Source organism: Lentinus tigrinus (assembly GCF_003813185.1).
Source record: "Lentinus tigrinus ALCF2SS1-7 unplaced genomic scaffold L226scaffold_1, whole genome shotgun sequence".
NCBI classification, from domain to species: Eukaryota; Fungi; Basidiomycota; class Agaricomycetes; order Polyporales; family Polyporaceae; genus Lentinus; species Lentinus tigrinus.
In genome coordinates, this window is record NW_027137910.1 from 1,527,216 (window position 1) to 1,553,356 (window position 26,141).

A 26,141-nucleotide genomic window follows, 5' to 3' on the forward strand; every position below is an offset into this window, starting at 1 on the left:
CAACTCTGTATGCGTGTAAGTGGCAAAGCGAGATGCGAAGGTGATACAGCGAAATGACTAAATGCTGGAAAAGCATTAGAGATTATACGGCAAAGGTCCTAGGCATATGGGGTGGCAGGGAGCGCCGCAGCAGGGGCTCTAACCCCATGGACAGCAACAAGTACACTGCCCCGCTACGACGCGCTGTCACTGAAATGCAAGAAATAACGGGGGATGCGGGTGGACGACGAGAGGAAAGGTTGGGGAGGGAGGTAGCGCGGTGCGAGGAGAATAAGTAGACATGATCAAAAAGGGGGAAGGGGATGCAATTAGCGATCGTAAGTCCGTAGCATTCATAGAGCGCAAGCGAGAGCAAGCAGAGAAGCAATGCAGGGTGCAAACGCACAGTTCGTAAGTGGGTCGTAACATTGAGGATGAAGGAGGTGGGGACTGTGACGGTGATAATGAAGCACGTCAGCGGGGTGCCGCGAGCACGAGCAGACGTCGATTCGTACCTAGTAGACGACGCTGACTTCCCACCCGAGGCTGCTCCTCCCGATGCCCTCCCAGGCGATGCCAACGATCTTCTCTTTGCCAGCGGCCAAAGTACCGTCGCGCGCTCGATGCCAGGAAAGAGCTCGGGCTTGGCACACGTTATGCAAGGCCTGGAGGCGGAGAAGAATGGGGTTCGCGACCGGACGCATGCGCGAGAGACGAATGTCCGGCTGGAATTGGGGCCGGAAGGGAGAGCGCGGGAGAGAGGGCGGCAGGGGGAAGACGCGCTCATGCGCGGGGAGCGTGTCTGCGGAAGGAGGGCACAGAGGGATAAGGGTGCGATGGTACTGCAGCAGGTCGCCGTCCAGAGACGCGTCCGCGGCGGTGAAGACGTGCACGTCGAGCGAAGACGCACGGTAGCCCGCCGGCTTGAGGCCAGCGCTCAAGCGACGGGGCACAGAAGAGTACCGGACACGTGCTGAGCGGGCAGGTGATCGCGACGGCGAGCGTGACGTAGAGCGCGACGGCGATCGGCCGTACAGGTCGACCCCAGCAGAGAACATCGTCGCCTTGACGTACGCACGCTGGAACTGCGCGGCAAAGTCCATGAATGTAGAAACCGAACGACTAACTCGGTGCACAAGACCCGACGGGCTTGGCGGCGGAGAGTGGTCGTCCGACCTTGACCGGTCAACACATCGCGTGAGCGGACGACCTCGGCCAACAGCAAGAGGCTCCTTACGCTGAGGCCGAGAGGGGACGGGAAGCGCGAGGGGATGGTCGGCAGCAGGAACGCTTGGCGTCACAGGCGGCTTGGAAGACTGCCTGCGAGCACGCAGTGGAGAGTCGGAAAGGGGAGAGCTTGACAAAGGTCCAGACAGGATAATGGAGGGCTTGGAGGGGATGAGAGGAGATGATGACGGCGTGGTCAATGCAGTAGAGGTGGATCGGAACGAGCTCTTGCTTCCAAACGAGAACCAAGAGCCAGAGCGGGTAACGGTTGAAACAGACGAAGAGGCGGCCGACGACGTACTCGAGACAGAATCCATCGTCGACGAGCGTGTGACTCTGGCGGCCACGGGGTTCTTCATCCGCTGCCTCCGCCGAACTGTCTCCGATAAAGCATCCCCTCGAGCTTTGCCCTTCTCTTCCACCTTCTCGACCGGCTCCAGGAGGGTAGCAAGTAGCTCTGCTTGTTGTGGCTTGCAACGCGCGTATGGTCGGTCCTCTTCGACAAACAAGGGGCCATGCATGGCGGTGAGGACGTCAGAGAACGCAACGGAGCGCGAGATAGTCTTCGCGTGCTTCAAGGCAAATTCGCGCTGTACTCTTGGAAGGGTGAAATCGTCCTTATCGGTAGGAGAACGGCTGCATGGAGGGGAGAGAGACAAGGGGCGAGATGGGGGAGATGGCATGATGTCGTACATGAACAGGCCGCTATCAGCGGACTTATCCTTTGCATGCGTAGGCTTGGGAAACCTTGCATCGGCGTTCCGCAAGGAGTCGTAGCAGAGGAGCTGACGGGGTTGGCCGCTTGCTATCCTTAGCTGCGTGGCGCGCGCGGCCCGGGCAGCTTCGGCCTTGCGAGCGCGCTCGCGTTCGCGTTCCTTCTCGCGGCGTTCAGCCGCGCGTTGCTCGCGCTGGGCCTCCTCCTTGGCTCGCGTGATGCGCTGACGTTCGCTCTTGAATCTCCTCATGCTGTTCTCCCAGACCCGCTCGAGCCGCCTCAACCTCTCGTCGCGCTCTCGTCGCTTCTGCGCCTCGCGTGCACGACGCTCGGCCTCCTGCACGCGTGCCTCGGTCTCGGCATCGAGTCGAAGACCGCCTTCGGGCACGAAGGAACTAGAGAAGTCCTCGTCGCGGACCTCGGCAATGCGTGGATCGTCATCGCCATTGACCTCGATGCCCTTGAGCTTCAGGAGGAGCACCTTGGCGAGGTGCATGTTCTCCAGCGCGTAAGCGACATGCATCTGGTCTTGGAGAGAGCGAGGCGGTGATGGAGGCGAGTCATAGTAGTCAAGGGGACGTTCGAGCGCGTACTGTTGGTCTGCGTCCGGCGGGGTGATGGGACCGAGGGGCGTCGGGTCGGAGGCGTCTGAAAGAACACTGCTGGACGAGTGTGTGCGTGGGATGGTGTCCGACGGTGAGGTGGACAAAGAAGAGGTGTGATAGAGGGGAGACGGAAGAGGAGGAAGGCGTGACGAGGACGCGAGGGGTTGGACTGGGGGGTCGCGTGGGTCGCGAAGTGGTGGTTTGGACATACCAGGGGGGGAGACGGGGGACGCAGAGCATGCGCAGAGGTAGCTTGCGGCCGCGAGGTGGTTGGGACAGTGCGCGCTGTGGCGGGCCCTGCGAGCGAGGGCAATGGGAGACACATCTCTGGAGCGGCCGCGGCGGTCCATGGCGGGGAGCGCTGGGCGTGACTGGGAGGAAGTGGGCAGGAGAAGGCAGGAGATCAGAGAAGGGACGGTGACGACAAGAAAGGGCTTATACGTACGCACGAGAGACGATTGGGGGATGGGAACCGCTTTCGCCGAGAGGAGCAGTGCAGACCACGCCCGGCAGATATGAACGATGGGCGATGCCTCGAGGCGGCGTCTCTGCACAATGCGTTCTTCTCGATATCGCTGCGCGTCTCCAGGCCACACAGTTCAGAAGCAGCCAGCAGCAGCATCCCCGGAATGCTGCCCAGATGTTATACACCACCCTGCTCAGGTCCAGTCCGCCGCTGCCTGTCCCTGCCACCCCGTCGCGAAGGACCTCGAATAATGGCGGAGTCCGAATCGCGTCGGGCCTCTAACCGAGCGCGCTAGTGCCTCCACTTTATGAAACAATCACCGTCCGCTCTGGCCCAAGCCCCTTCGTCTGCCTTTCCATCTGCATTGTGTCTCCAGCCCACAATAAGCCACCGTTCCTCACAACATTGTCCACTCCGAATCCGCAGCCGGCTGTTTTCGAGGCAACATGCTTTCACGCGACCACTGCCATCAATTCCATCCTCCAAACCCCTCGCGGCGTGCTCGCAGAGCATTCCATTCTCCTCCTAGTTCTCCTAGGTTCGCGGACCCAGTCGTTGCCGCTCCGACCTCTAAGCGCAATTCCCTTCCCTGGCTCTCGGTACTCAGCAGTCGAGGCCACCGCATACGGTCCGACATATCAGCAGATAAACAAACCTTCCGTCATGACGTGGGACCACTCTCCTTGACTCCCGTTGCGACGACCGATATATGGCGAGTACAGTCAGTTAGCCTACGATGACTTGCGCAACATGCCGCCGCGTCCCTGCGCCACCGCTTTAGTAGCATGTGCTTCCGACCCACGTCTCCCGCTCATCAATTCACCGACTTGGTCCCACCGGCATCTGCTTCACCCTTCTGCGTCTGCAGCATCCCAGCACCATCTCAGGATCGTCTGTCCCAATGTGGAGAATGCTTTGCGGTCCAGGTCCGGCTCTATCCTTGGCCCTTGGCCCTGCTTCCCGGACTGGCTCATGCTAGCTCCCATATCCCTCTGTCGAGCACGACCTCCCGACCACCGTAACTGCGCCCGCCACGGAGTGAATATAGGCTTAGGCTTTCGTGTCGTGTTCCCAGCCGCCGCGCACATCTCACCGAACAGGGCGGTGCTCCCAGGCTGTCGTGCCACATACGGCATGCTCGCTGTGCACGCTGCGTGGTTCCCCAATGCTCTTCGTTCCGCGCTGGCCGATGCACTTTCCCAACGCTCAAACCTCCGCTGCAGCGCAATCATCGTTCGCGCCCCTGTCCGAACCTTGCGAACCGGGGCCGCCACCCGAAGAAGAGGCTCCCGCACATCTTCTCGCATTGCACGTACGTACAGTACTCGGACTACGACGTCCGTACAGGTTCCATCGCACCAGAATAGCCATCGGGAGATGAGATGCGGATGTAGAGCGTTCTTCAACACAGTCGTTCGATAGTTCCTTGTCTGTTATCTCGTCGAGTCTGTTCTACAAGATCCGGGTGTCGAGGCCTATCTGTGTCCTAGGAAGCCCGAACGTTAACGCAAACCCTGTGCCGCGGAGCAGGTGCAGCAGTCCGCAGGTGAACGAGAGCGGCGGTACGAGTACTGTCATCTAAGTGCGGGCGGTGCCGAAGTGTCCGCTGTGCTGCAGCGCCCGTTCTATGACATGCCTTTCTAAGGATGGGTGGCAACGCGCAATGACCCGTTCTGTCGGTCTTGTGCTGCCCCAGCTCTAAGTACAGTTGCCTCCGCGGCGTGCTGCAGACATGCGGAAATCGGGCATTATGGCAATGGGGCAAGACCTGCCTTTGTCGACACACTCTGCCCGCCTGGCCCGCCGCGGAACACATGCACGTGCACGTGTGTGCCAGTGACGTGCGGGCAGGGGGAGAACATGGGACGGCTCCACTACGCCTGAGACTAGTGTTGCGATGTGCCGGATAGAACGGTCGTCTCTCCTGCCACGCCGCGAATCCATCAGCACCGTCCACGCCGTCCCGCAAACATGAGGCTGCTTGTCGCTCGTCCGCGAATGCCATCGAGATCGGCTCGCCCCACGCTCCCCGATCGCTGTATAGCAGAACGAGCTGCCTCTGCACGGGAGCTGTCCAGGTCCGAAGCCCACCTTCATGTCGCACGCAGTAAGTACTGCGCCCGGGCCAGCGTGGAGGCACGTTGACGCGATATATCTAGCTAGATCGTACATGAAATGGCCTCCTGCTGCGTAGTGGCAACTTGAACGCGTACGCGAGTCATTCTAACGTTGTCCCGTCCGAGCTTGGTTATGTTGTGGCTGACTCCTGTGTAGATAGACGGCCATCTGGCATACGGTACCGTGCATATCAAGCTGAACGGGGTGGCGTCTGCATGGGCATGGGCTCCTCTTTGAAACTGATCCGAGGTGTCGTCGACAGCTCTCGGAGTCGGACTTGCTGTGGAAGCGCACCGAGTGAGTGAGTGATCCTGCCCTCATCTCATCTGCCAGAACTCAACGCCTCGGGAATAGGTCATGGACTAACCAATCGCTAGTGTGTGCCAGACTTCGTCTTCACAGTGACCGCGATGCGCCCGATGCTTTACGTCTGACCATTCGAGTTACGCGAAGGTCTGGCAACCACAATGTGCATCTCCTCGTTCTCACCAACCCCAAAGGATTGCTCCAGACGTTCGTGAAGAGGATGCCGGTGAGTAGAACGACCCTCCCCTCTGTCGTGTGACCATGCTCTGCGGCCTCGCCCTGGCGTTGTGGGGTGCGAAGGCGAATATATGCTGCAATGTCGGAGCGCCTTTATGGTGCAACCGCTCATCGCTGACGAGATCCGTTGGGAAGAAGTGCTCGGCAGGCCGCCTCGTGACGACACTCGACTTCTCTTTCGCGCCCCATGGGTGAGTGTATGCCATATTTACTCTGTTCTGTGGCCACATCAGGCCCTCATCACAACTTGGCCTTGGATGATTGCCATCGCACGCCGATTCGTCGCGCGATGATAGATCATCTGAGGCAAAGTACACAGCGTGCAGGGCAGCTGCTGGGCATTCCTGTGGTCGAGGCTGCCTACACGTTGCCGCGCTTATGCTAACGTTCTCAACTACTCGACAACTAGGCATCATTGAGGGATCCTGTGATGCTCTTTGCTACTCACGCAACTTTGCAACAGAAGGAGCGTTACACGTATCGCGGCTGAACATGACTCTGACTGTAAGGGTTTAACTCATTGCTCCATCCCGCAGACTCACTAACTCCAGTGCATTGAGTGGCTTCTGCCACCCTCAACCTGTCAACAACCCTCTCCCTACCCACTGTGCGGGTTCATGTCCCGTGAGTGCTGTTGGTTCTCGACTGAACGGTTCGCTCACGACGTCGTTGGACCCAGTCAGATGACCTTGGGGCATACTGGCTACCACAGATCCAACTCGGGAGATCGTACAATACCGCAGGTCTCACCAGCCCTCGAGGCGGCTCTCCCACCGGAGCGAGGCCAAGCCTCCGTTCCGCTTCCAACGTGCATTCCGTCTTGTGCTAGTTCCTCACGCCTGTCCGAATCGATGACCCTTGGGTTTTCGCGCAGCTGTAGGGCCAATATTATTGGGGTGCTGCGTCGTCGTCTCCGCCGCCGCTCTGGCCCGCCTGCGAAGTCACCCCGGATCCGCAAGCTACGGTGGCGTCGAGTCTACCTCAAGCTCCGCCAGCTCTGGGGACACTGCTGCAGACGTCTCTTCCATTTCCTTGATGCGCACCGGAGACCATCGTGTTGGCACAATCTTTCTTCTCTCGACTCAGGAGCCTCCGCATCCGCCCGCGCAAGCCGAGGATAGCTCGAAGCTGACTCAACCCTTCGCAAGGTCTCCACCGTAGGCCGTCACGGAACCGCAGCCGTATCTCCCCGTAGGGTTTGCTCTCACACGCCCACACCCGCCCAGAGCTCTAGGTTCAATGCCGATGTGGTTGAGAAGTCAGTCGTGGCGTTCAGGAGCGTTCAGGACACTCATTTTCGATCGACTCCGCGACGCTACTTACAGGGATCTCGTTGACGCGGCCCAGAAGGATTGGAACATTTCCATGTCACCCCAAGCTTCGGGACCACCCCTGAAGCCGCCTCGTGACCGCGCTCGCCTCACCGTCGGGGACCGTGTACCGACTCGATGTGTCTAATGGGCACCGTCCAATGGTGGACTGACCGTCAAGCGCACTGCATCGGCGGAACCGATGCGAAGGCCGCCGCTTGAGGTGCGCGCCGTATGGGACGACGTGAACGTGGCCGATGGTCGATGGAACTGATCTGGTATCCATTCATCATCGAACTCAGCGAAGGGGGCACGCTACGACTCGACGCATCTTCTTCCGTGAACCTGCCTCTGTTCTTCATCTCTGCGACAGATCACGGACGTCGTACATCGGCTGCCAGCGATGATCGATGGATATCGGAGGGCGTGTCAGAGCACCTGCACCCCCAATGGCAGTACCGCCTACAAACCCTGGCTACGACGACGGCGTTCTGTTCTGCGTTCTTGTGGCTGAGCTTGTAGGCGTATGGACCGTAGACCAATCATCCAATCATCGCTTCGGGGAAGGTTCAAAATGCGAGATGTGCTTCCGTGCTCGATTGATAACGTCGTTAGAAGAGGAACATTGGCCCATGACGCTGGCTTGTAGGGGACGCCATACGGACCAAGAGTACAACCCTGTCAGGACCCATCGATGTCCAGCCTCGTTCTCATGGACGATGCACGCCATCCCCCAATTTTCATACCCACGCCGGATGATCTGTGGGGCACGAAGTGCGGTACACGACATACAACCAGGCTCTGCGGGATCTACCTAGTCAAGCGGGAAAGCCGCCGTATGCAATGCTCAGCATGGCATCGCCGAACGGGTATAAACATAGGTACGCACCATGCACCAATGTCCGTTTCAGCTACGCCTGCATATTGAAGGCATCGCGCAGCGCCTCTACGCCCAATACAGTTCCTCAACGCCCCACCTCCGGATTCTCACCGTGTCTCCACCCGCCGATCCAGCGAAGCCTTCCCCATTGCAGCCCTATTCATATCGGTATCACGTTCAGAATGTTCGCGCAAGTCTAGCCCTGTGTGGACGGAGATGGGCTGTATGCAATTCGAGTGGCCCACGTACATGTTTGTTATCTGCCAGGGCCTAAACGACGATGACCGCACACCGGTTGATGGGTTCATCATGACGTTGCGTTTTACCCAATGATGAGCAATGCGTGAACGCCCCCTCGTCCCCCCTTTGGTTCGTCATCAGGCTGCTTCTCGTTCTCTTGCCTCTTGAGGACGTGCTTGTCTAGATCCATCACAGCGTGGCCGCGACATTCTGCCGCGCCGGATGTAGTAGACGCCATTTGCTTGTCTGCATGCGCGTTTCACCGATATTACGGGGCAGTCGTGTGGCCAACCACGAACATCTTCCTGAAGACAAGTTTGGCAATGTCTGATCTCACCACCCGCAGGCCTGAGCTATATAGTCGTTCGATATGCGATGAGGATGTCTACTTGGCTTTGTTGCTCATGCGTGAGACGACAACGCACTACGGTGTATAGGATCGAGAACATGCAGATTTAATATCAACAATGGAGGGAGCGCGAAGGCCAGACAGTCGCCAATATGGCATCATGATAACATCCGGACATGCGTATCTAACATAGAAGACGTCATTGCTGTGTGCGAGAAAGAAAGAATGCGAGAGAAAGGAGTGGACGGAGATAGAGGGCTGGACGCGGTGGAGGCTCCACTCGCCTAGACACGGAATAGGAACATTGGCACAATGGAGACGACGCAAAGATACAATCTATGAGTAGCGAGAGCGGACGAGCTTTAGAGACGCTTGGGTGGCACGTATGGAGACGGGGGGATGTCGAACGACCGTATCGGAGGTCAGGGTAGGGAACCGGTGCACTTTCAGGTGGCGCGGACGGTGTGGGGACACCTGCGGCAGACCTCCATCAGACTAGGCTCGAATATGATATGCCACATTGGCTGAAACAAACGGACTCACGGATGTGGAAGAATGGAAGAAGTTCATCACAGAAGTGTGGCGCAAGGTTCACAGTTGGCAGGTCGAGGGTTCCGCAGAAGTTGGGCAGTGGCCCGCACAGCGATGAAGAGATGGATATTGACGAGTGGAAGGATTTACATGCCACCGCCGGCGGAGTACGCCCTTGGACGACCCATCCGTGAGCGAGACCACTCTCGACTTCGTCGCCGAGTCTCCTGTTCCAGCTTAGCAGTCCTCGGTGAAGGAGGGACGATTTCCTCAAGGGCGCCAGCAAGAGAGCTTGAACTATGGGCTGCGACCGTACCGGAGCCGGCGGAGAGGAGCAAGGCTGAGAAGTTGAGTAATGCTCTGTTCGTCGGTGCAAAGGTGACCGTCTTGTGATCCGGATGTGCTCGTGAGGGCAGTTGCAAGGGTGTCCGGTCTGGAAGCGTGTGCGTGCGGTCGTGCATAACGGGGCTCGCCAGGATGTCCTCTAACTGGAGACACGACTCTTGCTGGGACAGTGTGTGTGTGAAGCTATCGTCGCGTTGGCAAGACGAGCTATCACCGTAGGACGTCGCCAGATTTACAAAGTCCAAAGAAGAGTCTGAGAGACTATCATAGATAGTTGTAGGAAATTGTGAATGGAGCTCTGCGGGAGAGGGAGAGTTGTTGCCAAGGTCTTCCAAAGGGTAAGTTGTGGAAGTAGGAACTGTAACGGCGGCGAAATCACCAGGAAGGAGTTGCTCGTAGTAGATCTCGGTCTGCTTCGCCATGTATGCGCCATACGTCCCGATACACTCTTGCACGCCAGCGGCAGGTCCCAGAACGCGAGAAAGAGTACCATAGTATGTCAAACGTTGACTTTGGTCAAGTTCCACGTCGCCGTACAGAGGAATGACCGTGTCGATCTGCGGGTCACTGAAGGTACGCGAGTTGCCAGGCGGTGGACGTTGCACTTGCATCGTTGACGACACTTGCCCGATGACTTGGCTGGCAGGTATGGACGTCCATGGGCGAGGGCGCGGTACGTCTTCATCCACAGTCTTCGCCAGCGGCAAGACAACTGGGGGTAGCACAGGGGAGATGGGCGCAACAAGGACAGGCTCGGGCTGAAGCTCAGGCTCTGGCATCAGTTTGCGCGGACGAGGTCGAGCCTTTGCAAGCGGTGGCCCAGGCACAACACGGCGGCGCACGACGCGTCTCTGGATGCCGAAAGAAGTCAATATATGCGCATATAGTCGTGTACTCGTTGCAGGGAACACTCACATTCAAGCGCATTGCGTCGGTCTTTAGCTCTACGGTGGCACGCTTGTCTTCCTTGGTGACCCGCAGACCCTTGCTATGGAACCAGTCATAGATATGCCGCCGGTCGACGTTGTATCGCGCCTGGATCTCCTGCCGGATGGCGAACGAGGGCATCTCGACGATGCCCGGCTTAACGAAGCTCTCCAGCTCAGCGACTAGCTCAGGTCCAAGTCGAACAGCAAGACTCTCCGGGTTGACGCGTCTTCTTGTCGACGCTGGCAGTGTTGGGAGCTCCAGGGTATCCAGGAGGAGATGTCTGGTTTGCGGGTCCTCAGCGGTCATGCTCCTACTGAGACGGTAAGGTTCAGTGTCTGAAGGTGCAGAACGCTTGCCGAGAACGGTGGTTTCGCGGGTGGAAGGCGTGTGGACCATGTTGACTGGAAGGTACAGAGTGCGTCTGGCAGACGGCGAGGTGCGCAGAGGTGTTGGGAGCAGGTCAAGGCCGTATTGAGCTGGACAAATGCGGGGCAATATCGCGCCTCGGACTCCGGACACCGCTGTCACGCCTGCCGAGCAACAAATCCTACACAAGACTCGGAACAAGTGAGTTTATGAAACGGCACCGCACGAAGGTCACGGTCGACAGCGTCCCAGAGAGATGGCACATCGTCTATGGTGCATGTGATTACTATGATATATGTAGATTAGCCAGCGTCAGGACGTCCGTTTGACCACTCTCTCCGTCAACGCCTCCAGAGCTCCCTTGGCCTCGCTGTCGGGCAACACGGATAGCACCTCTCGCGCCTTGTCCGCATGAGCCCGTGCAAGCTCACGCGTTCGTTCGACGCCCGACGATCTGCGCACAAGATCTCTCGCCTGATGGGGTCGGAGGAGACGGATGATTCAGACTCTAGTACGCCTATACCCGTGGAAACACTCACCAACTCGACATCGCCTGGTTGCTCGAACTTGCGTTTGATCAGAGGGCCCATCTCAGGATGCTCTTCCCAGGCAAACAGAGCGGGTCCGGTCGCAAGACCTAATTGCAGATCTGCGCCTCCTGGCTTGCCCAAGGTCGCATCGCCAGCCTCGTAATCGAGGATATCGTCCACGAGCTAAGGAATACATGTGAGCTCATGGTACGATGATGCCTTGCGACGTAGTACTCACCTGGAACGCGATGCCGAGGTTGCGGCCGTACGCGTACGCGACCTCCTTCCAAATTTCGCCCTCCTTGCAGCCACCCAGAACAACCGCCGCACGAGCGCCCTTGGCCATTAAACTTGCTGTTTTGAGGTAAGTCTTCTGCAGGTAGATGTTCCAGTTTTCCTGGCCAACAGACGGCGACAAGCCCGCTATGCCCAACTCCTCTGCGTGGACCGACTTGAGCTGCATGATTTCTCCCTCAACCAGGTTGGCAATGACACTCGCAATGAGCTCGACGACCTCATTCTCGCCCAACCGAGATAGCGCGGCACTGGTGCGACCCAGAAGGAAGTCTCCAGCGAGGACGGAGAGCTTGTTCCCAAACGCGGCGGGTGCCGACGCGGCCCCTCTCCGTAGCGGCGACTTGTCAACCACGTCGTCGTGTAACAGCGACGCGACGTGGATCATCTCCACAATCTGCGCGAGGCGTATCTGCGTCGGGAGCAGCGCGAGGGGTGAAGCGACAGTGGGGATGCCAGGTGGTGGGAACGGCGGCGGGGAAGGAGATTGATGAGGTGGCCGCGGCGGCCGCAGTGAGAACGACGCCTGGAACGACGCGGTGTGGTCGGGCATGCTTGGATTCCAGTCGTTGAGCACGTCCGGACGCGTCAACGGACGGTCAAGCTCCTCCGTACGCCCACCCGCGCCTTCACACTCTGCCGCCCACTTCTTCAAGTGCCAGCCCCCGCCCAGCCCGTTCGTTGCTTGCGAGAACAGGAGAACGAGGAGTGGCCGTAGCTGTTTGGAAGGGTGTAGGAAGTAGTATTTGGCGATTTCGGTGAGGGATGGGTGGGACGAGCCCAGGAGGTCCAGTAGCGTCTCGCGCAGTTGCTGCAACTGAGGCGCGACAAGCTTGTACGGATCCGGGCGTACGGGTGGTTTTGGCGCATTCTGTGCGTTGAAGAACGTGTCACTTGCTTGTAGCGGCTGCGACTGTGTCAAAGGAGTCTTTTTCTGCTGCTGAGCATGCACGCTGTGATTTCTGCGTCCCGAAGCCCGCGTGACCGCTGTCGGTGACGGAACGGTTTGGGGAAGGCGCACTCTAGCAACAGCACATCGTCGCATGACCAGCAAGGACGCTACCGGAGGCGTCGAGGGAGACAGAGAGGGTGGGGAGGGGAGTGGCCGCAACCGGGAGTCGGGAGAGTCGGAAGGAAGGACGCGATGAGGCGCGCTCGCTCGCGTCTCGGCGTCCAAACTCACCGTGGCGGGACGGCTATGACGTTCCCGCCCTATTTCGCTCAGACGGTGACACTCTGGGCGCAGTTCCTGGCCTCCAGCGCGATTCCGGCCTTCATGCACATGCCCATGCTCTCATCTATGACTCGCACGACCGCATACTTCCATTCACTCGCGATCACAAGACACTATACTTCGACACTATAGACATCACTTTGTAGCACGGGGGCATGCACGCGAAATAATAGGTGAAGTTAGACTCAGAGATACCAGCGAACGTAGGTCGACACTGTGCGCAGCAGATGGTGGCACGGAAGCTGCTCACACGCCATGGAGATATGGCCGCCGCAGACGTGACTTCTGAGGGCCTTGCCCACGACCGCAGCGGGGAAGGCCGGATAACTGTTCAGCTTGGGGGTTCTCGTCGGCTGGACAGGTCATCAACGCAATGCACCCACGTCTGTGTAGGTTGGCTCACTGATCAACTTGTCCCGCGGTCTCCCCGTCGGGGGCTCGTTGGAGGAGGAGGCACCGAAGCAAGCATCCCACTAAGCTGCGCGACAGGTTTCTCCAGATGCTCAGCCAGCTTCCTTGCCTAGTGTGCAGTACATAGTCAGCACACGCATGCAGACAGCAAAGGTTATGTGCGTACTTTCAGTTCAAGCTCATCCCATGGCACGCTCGTCTCCGAGTTAAGTGCGACCAGCATAATAGGCTCATCGTCCTCATCTTTCTTGGGAGTCTCCACTGGCAGCACGAGCAGATGTCCAAGCTAGTCATATCTCAGATGACGTGCGTCGAGAGAATGACATTATAGACTGACTGACCTCTGAGTCAACCATACCGATATTTTGCTCCCGAGTCTCCTGCCATATCTCCGTGCTGAGGCCTACGAGGACGCGGACATGGTCCTTGGCCTTGGTTGGAGCTGAAGCATAACACACAAGTTCGCCCTCAGGTGTAAATAGAGCAACGGTATGAAGGGTGGGGAGGTCGAGCACTCGTGATAGCAGGGTACGCAAATTCGCAAGGTTGAGCATGCTGAGAGCAGACTCGAGAGATACTCGCAAGTGGGAGGCGCCCGTCCGTCCGGCGCCTCATCGGAACCATTTGGGCAAAATGACAACAGCCTGGAATTGTAGTACTACTGGTAGCTGAGACAGAAGCATCTACAACGAAGATACTAAGAATAAGATAAGGGTTCAAGTTATGTAGCTAACCACAGGCATCTTAAGCACATCTCGGTCATACGTAACAGTACTTCTATCGTTTCTGGGACTGCGATGCCATAACGAACGTCAGAAGTAGATTGACCAGAGTGCAGGTGGGACGCGCACCAAGTAAGCCATCAATTGTTGGTAACCCGGCTGACCAGGAGCACCCTGAGCCACGCCAGGAGCAGGAGGCTGCTGCGCGCCAATCATCGCGGTCGCCGGGGGCATACTGTAGGGAGGCATGGGAGGAGCCCCGCCCTGTGACTGCTGGGCCTGGCCGCCTTGTTGCAACAGAGCGAGAATGTTCGGAGGAAGACCTGCCAACGGTGCTGGGGCGCCTGTCGCGGGAGATGGTTGCGGAGGCAATCCAGGATAGTGTGCAGGAGGGACAGGCGCACTGTACGGTGCCTGCGCTGGTGGCATCGGCGGCTGGTTATAATAGTTAGCGGGAGGTGGGGGCATTTGTGGCACCGACGCAGGAGGAGCAGGACCAGGAGCGGACTGCGCGGGAGCAGGAGGGGCAGGGGCCGACCCGCCTTGGGGCTGCTTCAACGCAGCCAACAACTGCTGGACCTTCTTCGCTTGCTCCAGACGTTCGCGTTCGTCAGCAGCCTATCGGGACTATGAGTGAAATGTGATAGCCAAAGTGGACACACTAACCTCTGCTGGAGGGATTACAGGCGGCGCATTGTATCCGCTGCCCCCAGGACCGCTATAACCTGGGCCGGGAGAACCACTGTAGCCACCGCGGCCGCCACTACCACCGGAGCGCTGAGTACGGCCGAATTCGTCCTCATACGAACGATTGCGATCACGGACGTTGCGGTCTTCCCAGTCGTTGCCGCCACCGAAGCCTCCTCGACCTCTGCCTCTTCCTCGGCCGCCACGTCCACCGCGTGAACCCCGATTGCTGTATGAATCGTCCCAGTCGCGCTGTCCGAAGCCACCATTGCGGTCGTCGCGACTGTGTCACAGTCAGTATTTGTATGAGGCGGGTTCTCGTCGATACATACCGCGGGGAAGCCGCTGCAGCCACACGGGGGTCATCGCTGGGTGACGCATACATGATCTCCATCAACCCATCCTGAAGTCCTTGGTGACTCAGACGATCGTGCGCCTCTTCGCATGCCTGACATAACCTTTCAGTACTCTATTCCAGGAACCGGGAGGTGAACACCTACACGTGTATCGAAGTACTCCACATAACGTTGGCTAAGGGTAACGTAATCAGCTTCACGCTTGGGCCAGTAGGAAGATGCACTCACTCCGGACGGTCTCCAACGGGACGGATAGATTTAATCTCCCCGAACTGCTGAAATTTGCGGCGCAACTCGTCGTCATCAATGAGTTGGTTAGAGTTACGGAGCGTGATCAAAAGGTTGCCTTGCAGCTCCTGGAGGATAACATTGAGCACGACCGCGCAACGAATTTGCGACATTACGCCTCACTTGATCTTTCTGCTTTTCGGTGGCTCGCCCATGAGAGTCATCACGAGGAAGTGAGTAATGCACATCGATCTGGAAACGAGTATTAGGCACGTCGGCGACATTCCACGAACGATAGCACGTACAGGACGGCCGCTGATCTCAGAACCTTGCAGTCGGTCTCTTGCCCTCTCTGCGGCGCGCAGATCGTACTGATAACCAGCTCATTAGGAATGATATACCAGGCACACAAGCGCACTCACGTATGTCACAAAGACCATCCCACGGTTCGCGATCAGGTCAAAGAACGTCTTAATCTCGCCGTGCTCTTCGAAAAGTCGCCTTACGTCTTCGCTACTCGTCTCATACTGAAGGTACATAAATGACCATGTTAGCTTGCTCGCTGGATGGACGCCTTCGCGTCACTCGGTGTCGGACTCGCCTTGATGTTCCGAATGAAGAGGGTACGACAGGGTCGCTCTCGCTGAAGGCGTTCCTCAATAATTGAGTCGTGAACCTTGTCATCTCGCTCGCGACGTGGGTGACGTTTCTGATATCGATTACCGTTTCCATACCCTCCCTGGTAGTTGTTGTTGTTCCATCCATCTACTCAAGCGATCAATAAACGTGAGAATGAAGAGTCATATTGCAGGTGAACAACAGACAGAACGGCGCCGGAAGGCATTGCAAGAAGGCGTCATTCTTAGGCACGAGAGCGCTCAGAAGGTGATCCTCATTAAGTGCAGACAAGAGGTTTCTCCCATGATGGCCTGCGATGACGAGTATGCGAAGCCAGTCAAATCCACAGGATAATTTGCGGCCTAAAACCGGAAGGTCCGATACTAGAGCACACGCCACCACGAAGAAGGATCCCGGATCTAAAGGGGAGCGAACCTCGACACGACCGACTTCCACTAGTCTCGCAGCACCTCTCATGCCATTCGGAAAGACTTAAATCTTAAGCGACTCTCAAGCGTACCTTCATACCCATAACCCTGGTCGTCATAACCACCAGACGGGTCACCATACTGTCCGGGACCTGGAGCGTTGTAGTTGCCGTTTTGGAAGTACTGCCCTTGCGGAGGGCCGGACTGATAGTTGTTACTGTATCCACCCATGTCGCCTTGCGGGGGGCCCTGGTCATACGGACCTGGATTACCGTAGCCACCATAGTTGTTCTGGCCGCCACCGCGCCCACGACCACGGCCGAAGCCTCTTCCTCTCGGAGCCCCGCCCCTGTCATAGTGGTGGGATCTGTCAGGCCCTGGGCCAAAGTTGCCGCCGCCTCTGCGTGGCCCATCATAGGGCGCGCCGCCATACGGATGGTGCCGGTTCATTTTCTCAAAGACTTTCGCAGGTATCTTCTGACTCGCGGATGCGTTTCGAGGCGCGCTCAGTGACGTGTCGAGGGACGAGATGCAGCAGCCGGAAGCTTAAGGATTTTAATGGGTCGAAGCGTTGCGTGTTCGAGTTTCACAGAGGTGTCGCAGGAGGACGAGAATCAACTTAGACAAAGGAGGGGGAGAACGGAACGCTGCAGGTGGTGGTCGGGGAGATGAGGCAAGACATCAATTTTTGGCGCACTTTGGTGAGCAGCGCGTGGGAATCTACAACCCCGTTTCGGGCGTCCGCCCTATGTGGGCCCACGGCCGCGGCAGACTCAGAGCCTCATTGGCGTCAGGCGTCTGCTGCGCGATAGCCCTCCTCATTGCCTCCTCCCGCCACCGTCCCTCTCTCCCGGCCATGTCCAAGCAGTTCCAGTTCAAGCTCGTCCTTCTTGGTGCGTGCACCAGCGTGTCACTGTTGAATGGGACACTCACCTCTCCGTCCTCAGGCGAATCCGCGGTTGGGAAGTCCAGGTATTCCATTGCTCCCTCGGGTCTGCTCCGGTGCGTTTGCTGAGTGCGTGATCCTGCCAGCTTGGTGTTGCGTTTTGTCAAAGATCAATTCGACGACTACCGGGAGAGTACGATTGGTGGTACGTTGCCAATCATGTCTTATCTACCTCCGCGCTCTCAACCCCGTCAAGCCGCCTTCTTGACACAGACAGTTACCCTCGAGGACCAGACCACTGTCAAGTTTGAGATATGGTGAGTTATCCTCACGTCGTGTGCAGTACGACATGCCCATGAGGCGGATTAGGGACACTGCTGGACAGGAACGTTATAAGGTACGTTCGGCTGACGCTCCGTGATCGACGTCATGCTGACCTAGTGTCCTAGTCTCTCGTATGTCCTCGTTCTCGTCACCAATAGTCCACACACTCACAGAGAAAACGTCAAGGCTCCCATGTACTACCGGAATGCAAACTGCGCGGTAGTGGTGTACGACATCACACAGTCCACGTCATTAGAGAAGGCCAAGTCCTGGATCCGGGAACTCCAGCGGCAAGCTGATCCTAATATCGTCATTGCGCTATGCGGGAACAAGCTTGATCTTGCGGCACGTCGCCAGGTTTCGCAGGAAGAGGCGAAGAAGTACGCTGAGGAGGAAGGTCTTATGTGGGGCGAGACAAGTGCCAAGACAGGCGAAGGCGTGTCGGACATATTCACTTCTATTGGTGTGTAATTTTGCTCATGTCTCATGTTGTCGTACTTACACGGTTCTTCAGCCAAGAAGCTCCCGCTCACTGCGCCACCATCGGCCAGAGCTGGTGCACGTGCTGGCCCAGCGAGAACAGGGGTCGACCTCAACAAGCAAGCTGCTGCTGGTCAGGGCCAAGGTGAACAGTGCAACTGCTAGACGCATCGCCGCCTCAGCCCGCTACACCTGCTAGTTACCAGTCGTCATGTCATCTCCGCCTCGCGGCTCCTCTCCCACCTCTTTCACAGGCTGTCTTCTTTCCTGCATCTCTCACTTTGTAGTTTACCCACCGTTCACGTTCTCCGTTATATATGGACTTGCATCTTGTGGACAACAGGATCGCTGATTGTAACAATTCCTATGGTGAGAGTCCGTGTTGCATGACATTATTTAATTAGGAGATACAATGAAGGAGCGACAGCGATTTGAATGAGGGAGTTATACAATGAGGGACTTCGAGTACCAGCCCGTCAAAGCAGCGCATATAGTCAACCAAATAGAATATGAATAGAGATACCAATAAATACCCATGGCGCGGGGAGCCTCAGAACCCCGCGAGCTCAAGGCCCTTGCGTATATCCGCGTGTTGCATTTCAGCCTGCTGAATCTCTTGACTCTTCATCCAGAAGGAGCCCTGGTCCTTCTCCCCCGCCTGCGCGAGGTTCATCTCGATGTACGTCACGACGGCAGAGTCCTCCGCGTGCGCATACGGCTTCGCCTGGTGCCGCAGCATCGCGTCGATCGCCTCCCACCACTTCTCGCGCTTTGCGAAGTGGATGAGGGAGACCGTCGTCCCGAGCGGCGATGATGAGGGCTCGATGAGAACGTTGTCCGGGTGCTGCTGGTCCGCAGCCTGCAGGTCCGTGAGATACATCCCGATGTGCGGGATGCAGGGTCCGTCAGCGGAACGCTGGAGGAGACGATATGCGGAAAGGTTGCCCGTCGACTCATGATATTTTGCCAGCTGTTCGAGCTGCACCCGCCGCCCGACATGCGCCCAGGTGAGGTGCAACCTGCTGATGACCGGGCTCGAGAGGGCGTACACAAGTGCGTGCATGGAGGCGTAGTTGTGCAGCGATTTGCATTTCTGAGTTGGGGGTCAGGATGATATTTCAGTGATGAGATCATGGAGACAGCAATCACCTCCGCCACCTTGATCCAGAAGTCGATCGTTTCTGCGCGCTTGCCGAGGCCCTCTGTGCTGAGGATGCTCAACTTGACCCAGGCGCCGAGCTTCTCGTGCAGAGCGTTGAACGCAACGAGGTTCTTTACAGTGTTGCCAGTCTGCTGCTTAACCCAGTTCATGCATTCGTGTGGACGGATCTTGGCGTAGAGCTTCTGCTCCTCCATGCACAGGTGTTGAGCGAGCACGACGGTATCCATGCGCACAAGGTCGCCGCTCTTCGATCCCTTGCCCTTCTTATGCCGTGACTGAGCGGACACCGGGGTAGGAGGGATAACGGATATCTGATGGATGGGTTGTCAGCCGGCGGCGTATAGAGGTAGCTGCTAAGGACTCACGTAACGCTCGAGCGACTTCAGTACATCTTTGGCAGTGTTGGCGAGCGCAGGAGGGGAGGTGATGGAGGATACGAAGTCAACGATGCGCCGTGCGAGGTACGGGTCGTCCTGCAACAAACCGAACTGGTCCGTCCATATGTGCAGAACAGTGAGCACACGGCGGCGGGTGGGCTTCAGCTTCTTCTCCTTCCATTGCTCGAGCTCCTTCAAGCTTAGCGTGCTGGGATGATCGATGTTGAACTGAGCTACAAGAAGGTCGAAGACTTCTTCTGCCGTCGCGAACGACTTGTACGTTGTCAAGAACACTTGTCGATACCGTGACTCCTGGATAGGCCCTGCGAAGATGGGTCAACGCGGGTTCATGTGTGCAAGTAATTGCGGAACTCACTTGGAAAGTCCACGGTCAACCACTCCACCAGAGCCCGCAGTGTGCCAGCGGACACGCTCCCGTCAGGTTGGAGCTGTATCTCCCACTCGCCGTAGAGAGGACGGAGATACCACTTTCCTTGTACAAGCTTGGCGTCGTGGAAGGCCTGCGCCTCATCATCACCGGTGATTTGCTTGATCTTGTCAGGGCGAGGTATAATTGCGCGGTTCGTCCCACGAGTGAAGGTGTCGAAGGACTCCGCTACGACCGGACTCATGATGAGATGATCCAGTTCTTCGAGGTTATGAGCCTCAAAGAGAGTAGTAAGACGCTTCAATGATGACTGGTCGTCGATGAGAAGAGGGCGACGGCGCAAATGTCGCATGACAGAAGGCTTCCCAGACTCGGAACGCGACCTCTGGTGTTCACTCGGAGGAGTTTCCGCGTTCGGAAGGGACATACTCCGTCGACGGGCAGAACCGGGAGTGCGGGGGGTAGCGGGTAGAGGCTGCTCCTCCACTGGGGCAGGAGGGATCGTGAGGACCTGCCCCTCTTCAGCATCAGAGCTTTCAACGGCAGAAGGGGGTAGAGGCTTCTTCTTGCGAGAGAGGACTACGTCCGTGGGGGACAGTTCCGACTCAGCGTCCGCGAAGTTGGCGTCAATCCCTTCATGCGGGGGTACAAGAGGGCTGAACATGTTTGCTATACCCGGGGGACTGGGCTCGGAGCCGAGCTGCATGATGGGGATCTGCGGGGATTTGAGCTTGGGCACCTACGGCGGCATGTTGCAGACTACGTACCTTGTCCCCATTGACCAGTGACATCCAGTCATACCCGCGATGTTCTCCGTCGGAGTGTACGACGAAAGGGTCCGTGAGCTCCGGGGACCCATTGAGCTTGTTGTCGTCTTGATAGATATGTACCTTGTTGCCGCCGTTCCTCAGCTTGTCAGCGAGAGCGTCGGATATGGGCTCGACGAAGGCACTCGGGATCCAGCCAACTGTATTGTCGTCTGGACGAATGGCCGCCCACCAGCCCTGCAGACATGTCAGACATGGGCAGTCTATTCAGGCAGGGTTATGTGCGCACCGTATCTTCCTTCTTGACGACGTCGAGGATGTCATTCCTGCGGAAGGAGAGCTGATCACTGTCCTCCGCGTCATAGTCGTATAGACATAGGACGTAGAATAGCTCCGCAGAAGAGGTCGGAGTAGGGTTGTCGGTGTCTTCTGAAGAGCCCGCCAGGCTGTAATTGAGATCTGGAGAGATAGAAGACGCGGGGGTAGACAAGGAAGGGTCGGCGTTGGACGGATTCGGGTCTATCCAAAGACGTGGACGCAGGCCTCCGCGCCTGGAGGGTTTATGGTGGAGAACGGCCATGCAAGCGGTCGCAGCGTTCACCGCATGAGAGGAAGGCTTATACGCCCGTCCAGGGATGGGGGAGGGATGGACAGGGAAGAAGTTCAAGGAACTGTGTACCTAGGCAACCAGACGGAAGGGAGCCCAGTTAGTATAAAGGGCGCGCGGAATTTTGGAACCCGGAGGCATATCTGCATCCCGGCCGGAGAGCACGCACTTGGATGTCGTCCACGGACAACTACCATCACCATCGTGATTGTGCAAAGCTTGCTCAGCGCTCAACTCCTTCCAGCGCCGAACAGTTTTCTCTGATTTGTCCTCACGCATAGCGTCGTGCTGTGCACAGCAGACGCACCGTGGTACTGCACGGCGTTCGTGTACTTACAAAGGTCCAAGGTCAAGCTTCCGACTCATTCAGGTGTCGCGAGAGGTGAGTAGCTCGCTTAGAGTAACGCAATTACGAGGAAAGGCACCAATCGTTATCCCACATCTGCCTGAGCTTCTCATGATCATGGTTGACATATCTAAGCGAAGGCCAAGATATGACGTGCGTTAATTGAGAACGCTTCTACCGACCTCTTCACCGGTACAAAACACCCAACACGAAGACCACGAAGACCACTAGTGGTGGCCAATAATCTGTGCACGTCGAGCATACGTGTTCTGAGCTAGACGTAACCTTGTCAAAGTGGCTGAAGCGCAGTCGGGCAGCGCTGTTAGTCGTGAGATTCCGCAGAGTTGGGCGTTGTTGAGCGGATGGTAACAGTCCATCACCTGCGGGCCAGACCCTGGCGACTTGCCTTCTGGGGCAGGGGATAATGGTGCGTATGTCAGTTGCATAGTAACCTTTCCCGTGTATCTGTTCTTGGCCAGAGGATCCTTCCGAGTGCGTAACGGGAGCCGCATACAAGTTTGCAGGCTTGTACAGCAATTGCCCGAGCTACGCCGATTGACAGTGCAGCCACCATAAGATAGGAGTGCACAAGAGTACTACATGCGCATTGAGACTAGGTCGAGTACAAGGTGGTCGAGGTTGAGAGAAGAAAGGTTGTGTGCTGAACAGTGGACGAGCGCTTCTGCGTCCGGTGTCATGCGGGCCGAGATCTGATCACAATCTAGTTGAGCGCCTGCCAGTGACCCCGCGCGTTCGAGCTCTCAACTTGTACTTACGCGACCTCTTGTCATACCACATCATCATGGCTCCTTGGAATTCTGCTAAAGCAAAGGTGCGTTTCTGCATAATGAACATTGTAACAGGCTCTCATCTTCCCCGATAGGTTCAACTTCGGTACTATCGTCCGCCGCTCGAATTCAAGCTCATTCTTATCCTGGTACCGCTAGGTTAGGCGTCCAGAGGCTGCGCACGCTTCAGGAGAAGAAGAATGCCCAGGCCAAGGCTTCCCGGAGAGATATTGCGATGCTACTCGAGAAGAATCGGATAGAGACTGCACGGATTAAAACTGAAAACAGTGAGTATGTTCCACCCTACATTCCTCGAACAATCGTCCCTACGGGCTCCCAGTCATCAACGAAGACATCTATGTTGAACTGCTCGAGCTCCTTGAACTGTACTGCGAGCTCCTCATTGCGCGGTTCGGGCTGTTGGATCAGAAGTCAGTGCGCACATTCACTTGTCCCGCTCTATTTACGCTCATTCTATGTTGGTGTAGTACCCGTGAGCCCGATCCCGGAGTCAGCGAGGGCGTATGTGCCATCATTTACGCAGCCCCAAGGACAGAAATAAAGGGTGAGCCGATCGTCGCGGGTCCCACTCTGTACACTCAACGATCTCCCAGAGCTACATCTCCTCCGGGACATTCTCATGCATAAATACGGACGCGATTTCTCGCTGGCTGTGATGGAGAATCGTGATGGCTGTGTTAGTGAAAGGGTACGTTCCCCCTCTCTACCCCGCAAGGCCAGCCGTGACATATGACGCACCAGGTCACCCGGAAATTGGACATAGCCACACCGCCTCCAGCCCTGGTTGATGCGTATCTCTTAGAAATTGCCAAGGGATATGGAGTTCCCTGGTCTCCTCCCCGGCCGGAAGGCGCAGACGACGGACAGGACAACGGACCTGAAGGAGGCGTCAAGGTGAGAGGCAAAGATATATTCCGGCTAAGTCACCACACGACTGAGCGGTGCCTGCCTGCCTACACGCCTTATGCACATGCTCGCGCCATGCAGGAGGCTGCAGATGAGAAGAAAGCTGCGTCAGAGGAGCCCGCGTCACCCAGGCCGCTCGACGCTGTCGCGATATCGGCGGAAGCAAGGAGCGCGGGGGTGCGGACGCCTAAGCTTCCGGAGCTTCCGGCGGAAGAGGAGGCGCTGCCTCCGCGCAGCGAGAAGACAACAGCGACTCCGAAACCTCCTCCGTCTGCGGATCCTCCTCCGAAGAAGAACGAGGAAGAAAACGAGTTCGAGGCTCTCGCGAAACGGTTTGAGGCGCTCAAGAAACGGTAGTGGAATTTCAGTGATCGACGGGTAGAATGGGAAAGAGTATCCTTTGTTGTATGTAAGTCTACAGATACACGATGTTTGTGCCCACGCTCCTCTCCGTTCCGTGTGCGGACCCCGTGCTTGAGGAGTTATCGTGTCATCTATGAATTAGGCGTGGCTTGCTCACCTCATCCTCGAGAACCCTATGCGCAGTTCATCCGACGCTGTCCATCGTACATCGGCGGACTTGTAATCTGCCAGAAGTCCGGTGGCACAACGTTGGCAACGCACGAAAATGAGCGCAATGATGGGCCCGAAACGCAAAAGGCAAAAGCGCACGCGAGACATCGTGGATCTCGGGGAACCCCAGCGGATGACTGGGCTCCATCTATGGAATCTTCCCTGAACGTATACGCGCGAGTTCAAGTACGCGTACTTGACCAAGTAGTCGCGGTGGCCGGCGATTACCCGACTGTCAACCGCAACAGGAGCCTAGTATCGCCACTTCGCCCGCACTGCTCAGGTACGCAGGTTGCGCTCGGCGTAATCTCCGGGGTATTGCGGGATGAGAGAGACCGACGGGGCTCGCGCCTACCGCCGCCGGGCGGTGAATATTGTTGCACATCGGGATGCCGGTGATCGTCATGCGCAGGTGCGGCAACGCGAAGCGGCGGCGAAGACGCGTAAGTTATGATCTCGCCCGTTCCAAGGAATCCATTGTTCGGGTACATTTCAATCGCCAGGGTTGCGATTGCCTTCGGTTCTGTTTGTTACTTCCAGCGGTTGTTGAAAGAACATGCCCCCAGAAATGGCTTTGTGTGATATTGAAGAAGCGCGGTCTCAGGAAGGGTATCACAGGCGCACGAGGTGACGCGGTAAGTCCCGCGATGCTATATGTATAATGTCACGGTTTTGTACGGCGAGCAGCTCGACTCGGTCCGTCAGGCCTTCAGGTCTCAGGCTCAGAGCACGAGTGATATGTTCCTGGTACGATGGGAACAGGAACATAAACGTCATTGCTAGGTAATCATGTTGACGACCATTGGTGAGTGTGAGCGCGGGAGAGGTTGACCACAGTATATAATTCAGCATCTAGCTACAGGGAGCGAATTAAGGCGCTGAGAAATGCTTCGGCACCGTCTATTTCCTCCGGTGCAGTTCCCTTCTTGTGACAGAGGACGAACCCGGGGGGAGTACGCAAGAAGTCCCGGAAATTGTGTGCATGTGCACGACGATTGACACGACACGCACCGGCAAGCTGAGCAGACTTGACCGGGTCGACATCGGTGACAATTTGAGGTGTCCCGGATGTTGAAAAGGGCCTTCGCCGGGTCTTCTACCCGAGTAGACCTGCGAAGAGTCGAACTGGCCATGGGGTACAGACTCAATCAATTGTTGGATGGCATGTCGGCAACGGCATGGCATCGCTTCTCTCTGAGTATGACGCTGGGATGATGGGAGTCGAGACGTACGGTTATGAGATAGGCTCTTCCATAACGATGAGCGTGTACAGATGAGCGGAGCTCTGCGATTGCTTGTAGAGTCTTGCAGTGTGGACAGCGCTGCGGGAACTGCACAGATCCGGCAGACGAGCTCACCATCGAGAGCCTCCGGCGGTATGTCGGGCGCTGGGGTATGCTGGCGATGGGTCACCGGGCCTGACAAGGAACGCACAACCATCCAGGGACGTTTCAACGGATGAGTTCGGGAAACGACGCTATAAGCGGCTCCCTGGAACGTGGGCGATAGGATGTACCCCCAGCGCGGCCGCCCAGAGCGACAACCTTGGTGCCTCCGGAGGCAGTAGAATTTACTTAGGACGACCCCGGCGCGTGTTCGAGGCTGAGCAAACCTAGTCGGAGGTGGTCCAATGGTGGCTATCGCTCTGGATGAGTTCATCCGGACGACCGGGTGTCCTTTCCAATAGGGTTGAAAGATGGCGTCCAGCAGTAAGACAACTGCAGTAGCTGACACAGGAAGTGCGTCGCCCAGTTCTGCCTGGAAGCAAAGAAGTGAGTGAAGACGACAGACCTTCCCATCTCGTGTGCCGCAGGAGGACAGCGCCCGACGAATCCTCGGCAGTGGCGGAACGTGGGGGACTGTTCTGGCCGCTATGTCTCCTCATCATGGGAACATTGGAGCCAAGACCTGGGGGAGACGTGGTGAGACTTTTGAGAGCATGTCTGCACAGCGAGGTCAGCTGGCGAGAGGCAAGATTGACATGGAAAATTGGGCATACACGGGACGCGCAAACCGACATCGAGCGGTGTGGCGCGCAGCTCTGTGTGAGGATCCACGGGCGAACATGTCGCCATGAACCAGAGGTGTGTGCGGGAGGGCAGGGCACAGAGAAGCGGAGGTTTTGAGCCTGAGCGTCGAGCCTGCCGTACGCTATGAACACGAGGGATCTGGAGATCCGTGCTCCGCCGAGGGCCTCGCCAAGACGAGAACGTGGTGTTGGGTGAGAGACTGTGCGGGGACAGTGACGGTCGAAGGGGGCGCGGGTGGGGGTTAATTATGAGCACAGACCGCGGAGCATGCAGTGGTCGCGGAGGGCGTGCACCCCATCAGAGAAGGGACTCAGCGGAAGGCGGGGGAGGGGAGAGGGACCCGCGTGGCCGGGCCGAAGCGCAGGGCGGCGGCT

General features: G+C 57.4%; 9 protein-coding genes across 9 annotated transcripts; 2 read left to right on the plus strand and 7 right to left on the minus strand.

Moving 5' to 3' along the window:
* Positions 1–353: 353 nt before the first annotated feature.
* Positions 354–3,445, minus strand: L226DRAFT_17119 (uncharacterized protein). Its single transcript, XM_067672625.1, has 3 exons — positions 2,972–3,445; positions 495–2,897; positions 354–429 (listed from the first exon to the last, which is right to left on the minus strand). Exons 1-2 carry the CDS (start codon positions 3,146–3,148, stop codon positions 495–497), a joined length of 2,580 nt encoding a protein of 859 aa, XP_067542709.1. The 5' UTR covers positions 3,149–3,445; the 3' UTR covers positions 354–429.
* A 5,664-nt stretch (positions 3,446–9,109) lies between these two features.
* On the minus strand, positions 9,110–10,634 carry L226DRAFT_564747 (uncharacterized protein; the record flags this gene model as incomplete). Its single annotated transcript, XM_067683687.1, has 2 exons — positions 9,110–10,159; positions 10,224–10,634. The coding sequence occupies 2 exons, from the start codon at positions 10,632–10,634 to the stop codon at positions 9,110–9,112; spliced, it is 1,461 nt and encodes a 486-aa protein (XP_067542710.1).
* Positions 10,448–12,557, minus strand: L226DRAFT_528340 (terpenoid synthase). Its single transcript, XM_067679335.1, has 3 exons — positions 11,373–12,557; positions 11,144–11,317; positions 10,448–11,078 (listed from the first exon to the last, which is right to left on the minus strand). Exons 1-3 carry the CDS (start codon positions 12,471–12,473, stop codon positions 10,917–10,919), a joined length of 1,437 nt encoding a protein of 478 aa, XP_067542711.1. The 5' UTR covers positions 12,474–12,557; the 3' UTR covers positions 10,448–10,916.
* Positions 12,558–12,724: 167 nt separating this feature from the next.
* On the minus strand, positions 12,725–13,662 carry L226DRAFT_17160 (uncharacterized protein). The gene is made up of 4 exons (XM_067672629.1): positions 13,415–13,662; positions 13,240–13,359; positions 13,066–13,182; positions 12,725–13,015 (listed from the first exon to the last, which is right to left on the minus strand). Exons 1-3 carry the CDS (start codon positions 13,625–13,627, stop codon positions 13,069–13,071), a joined length of 447 nt encoding a protein of 148 aa, XP_067542712.1. The 5' UTR covers positions 13,628–13,662; the 3' UTR covers positions 12,725–13,015; positions 13,066–13,068.
* Positions 13,663–13,699: 37 nt separating this feature from the next.
* L226DRAFT_528341 (uncharacterized protein) lies at positions 13,700–16,769 on the minus strand. Its single transcript, XM_067679336.1, has 11 exons — positions 16,205–16,769; positions 15,668–15,831; positions 15,489–15,593; positions 15,372–15,437; positions 15,250–15,318; positions 15,067–15,194; positions 14,983–15,013; positions 14,815–14,930; positions 14,462–14,765; positions 13,925–14,413; positions 13,700–13,865 (listed from the first exon to the last, which is right to left on the minus strand). The coding sequence occupies exons 1-11, from the start codon at positions 16,560–16,562 to the stop codon at positions 13,851–13,853; spliced, it is 1,845 nt and encodes a 614-aa protein (XP_067542713.1). The 5' UTR covers positions 16,563–16,769; the 3' UTR covers positions 13,700–13,850.
* A 125-nt stretch (positions 16,770–16,894) lies between these two features.
* Positions 16,895–18,379, plus strand: L226DRAFT_497288 (GTP-binding protein RAB5). Its single transcript, XM_067677604.1, has 8 exons — positions 16,895–17,005; positions 17,060–17,084; positions 17,145–17,203; positions 17,255–17,315; positions 17,368–17,395; positions 17,448–17,453; positions 17,509–17,785; positions 17,837–18,379. Exons 1-8 carry the CDS (start codon positions 16,969–16,971, stop codon positions 17,965–17,967), a joined length of 624 nt encoding a protein of 207 aa, XP_067542714.1. The 5' UTR covers positions 16,895–16,968; the 3' UTR covers positions 17,968–18,379.
* L226DRAFT_497289 (ras GEF) lies at positions 18,353–21,402 on the minus strand (the record flags this gene model as incomplete). The annotated part of the gene is made up of 7 exons (XM_067677605.1): positions 21,273–21,402; positions 20,786–21,175; positions 20,497–20,733; positions 19,718–20,444; positions 19,330–19,664; positions 18,952–19,275; positions 18,353–18,895 (listed from the first exon to the last, which is right to left on the minus strand). Exons 2-7 carry the CDS (start codon positions 21,074–21,076, stop codon positions 18,353–18,355), a joined length of 2,457 nt encoding a protein of 818 aa, XP_067542715.1. The 5' UTR covers positions 21,077–21,175; positions 21,273–21,402.
* An 812-nt stretch (positions 21,403–22,214) lies between these two features.
* L226DRAFT_607320 (DUF292-domain-containing protein) lies at positions 22,215–23,681 on the plus strand. The gene is made up of 8 exons (XM_067685784.1): positions 22,215–22,281; positions 22,333–22,343; positions 22,397–22,524; positions 22,578–22,668; positions 22,726–22,802; positions 22,852–22,946; positions 23,000–23,152; positions 23,246–23,681. The coding sequence occupies exons 1-8, from the start codon at positions 22,252–22,254 to the stop codon at positions 23,519–23,521; spliced, it is 861 nt and encodes a 286-aa protein (XP_067542716.1). The 5' UTR covers positions 22,215–22,251; the 3' UTR covers positions 23,522–23,681.
* Positions 23,682–24,566: 885 nt separating this feature from the next.
* On the minus strand, positions 24,567–25,690 carry L226DRAFT_17412 (uncharacterized protein). The gene has a single exon (XM_067672650.1). It carries the CDS (start codon positions 25,394–25,396, stop codon positions 24,638–24,640), a length of 759 nt encoding a protein of 252 aa, XP_067542717.1. The 5' UTR covers positions 25,397–25,690; the 3' UTR covers positions 24,567–24,637.
* Between the last annotated feature and the right edge of the window lie 451 nt (positions 25,691–26,141).

Coding starts and splice junctions, on each gene's coding strand:
- L226DRAFT_17119 (XM_067672625.1), bottom strand. CDS start 3,148: ATGCTGCTGCTGGCTGCTTCTGAACTGTGTGGCCTGGAGACGCGCAGC. Junction 2,898..2,971: donor CCCCCAATCGTCTCTCGTGC/GTACGTATAAGC, acceptor ACTTCCTCCCAG/TCACGCCCAGCGCTCCCCGC.
- L226DRAFT_528340 (XM_067679335.1), bottom strand. CDS start 12,473: ATGCGACGATGTGCTGTTGCTAGAGTGCGCCTTCCCCAAACCGTTCCG. Junction 11,318..11,372: donor ACCTCGGCATCGCGTTCCAG/GTGAGTACTACG, acceptor TGTATTCCTTAG/CTCGTGGACGATATCCTCGA. Junction 11,079..11,143: donor AACCAGGCGATGTCGAGTTG/GTGAGTGTTTCC, acceptor CGACCCCATCAG/GCGAGAGATCTTGTGCGCAG.
- L226DRAFT_607320 (XM_067685784.1), top strand. CDS start 22,252: ATGGCTCCTTGGAATTCTGCTAAAGCAAAG. Junction 22,525..22,577: donor ACGGATTAAAACTGAAAACA/GTGAGTATGTTC, acceptor ACGGGCTCCCAG/TCATCAACGAAGACATCTAT. Junction 22,947..22,999: donor ATGGCTGTGTTAGTGAAAGG/GTACGTTCCCCC, acceptor ATGACGCACCAG/GTCACCCGGAAATTGGACAT.
- L226DRAFT_528341 (XM_067679336.1), bottom strand. CDS start 16,562: ATGAACCGGCACCATCCGTATGGCGGCGCGCCCTATGATGGGCCACGC. Junction 15,438..15,488: donor GGATGGTCTTTGTGACATAC/GTGAGTGCGCTT, acceptor GCTGGTTATCAG/TACGATCTGCGCGCCGCAGA. Junction 14,931..14,982: donor TGGAGTACTTCGATACACGT/GTAGGTGTTCAC, acceptor AGGTTATGTCAG/GCATGCGAAGAGGCGCACGA.
- L226DRAFT_17160 (XM_067672629.1), bottom strand. CDS start 13,627: ATGCTCAACCTTGCGAATTTGCGTACCCTGCTATCACGAGTGCTCGAC. Junction 13,360..13,414: donor TCGGTATGGTTGACTCAGAG/GTCAGTCAGTCT, acceptor AGATATGACTAG/CTTGGACATCTGCTCGTGCT. Junction 13,183..13,239: donor GGGATGAGCTTGAACTGAAA/GTACGCACATAA, acceptor ACTGCACACTAG/GCAAGGAAGCTGGCTGAGCA.
- L226DRAFT_17412 (XM_067672650.1), bottom strand. CDS start 25,396: ATGAACTCATCCAGAGCGATAGCCACCATTGGACCACCTCCGACTAGG.
- L226DRAFT_497288 (XM_067677604.1), top strand. CDS start 16,969: ATGTCCAAGCAGTTCCAGTTCAAGCTCGTCCTTCTTG. Junction 17,316..17,367: donor ACTGTCAAGTTTGAGATATG/GTGAGTTATCCT, acceptor GAGGCGGATTAG/GGACACTGCTGGACAGGAAC. Junction 17,786..17,836: donor GGACATATTCACTTCTATTG/GTGTGTAATTTT, acceptor ACGGTTCTTCAG/CCAAGAAGCTCCCGCTCACT.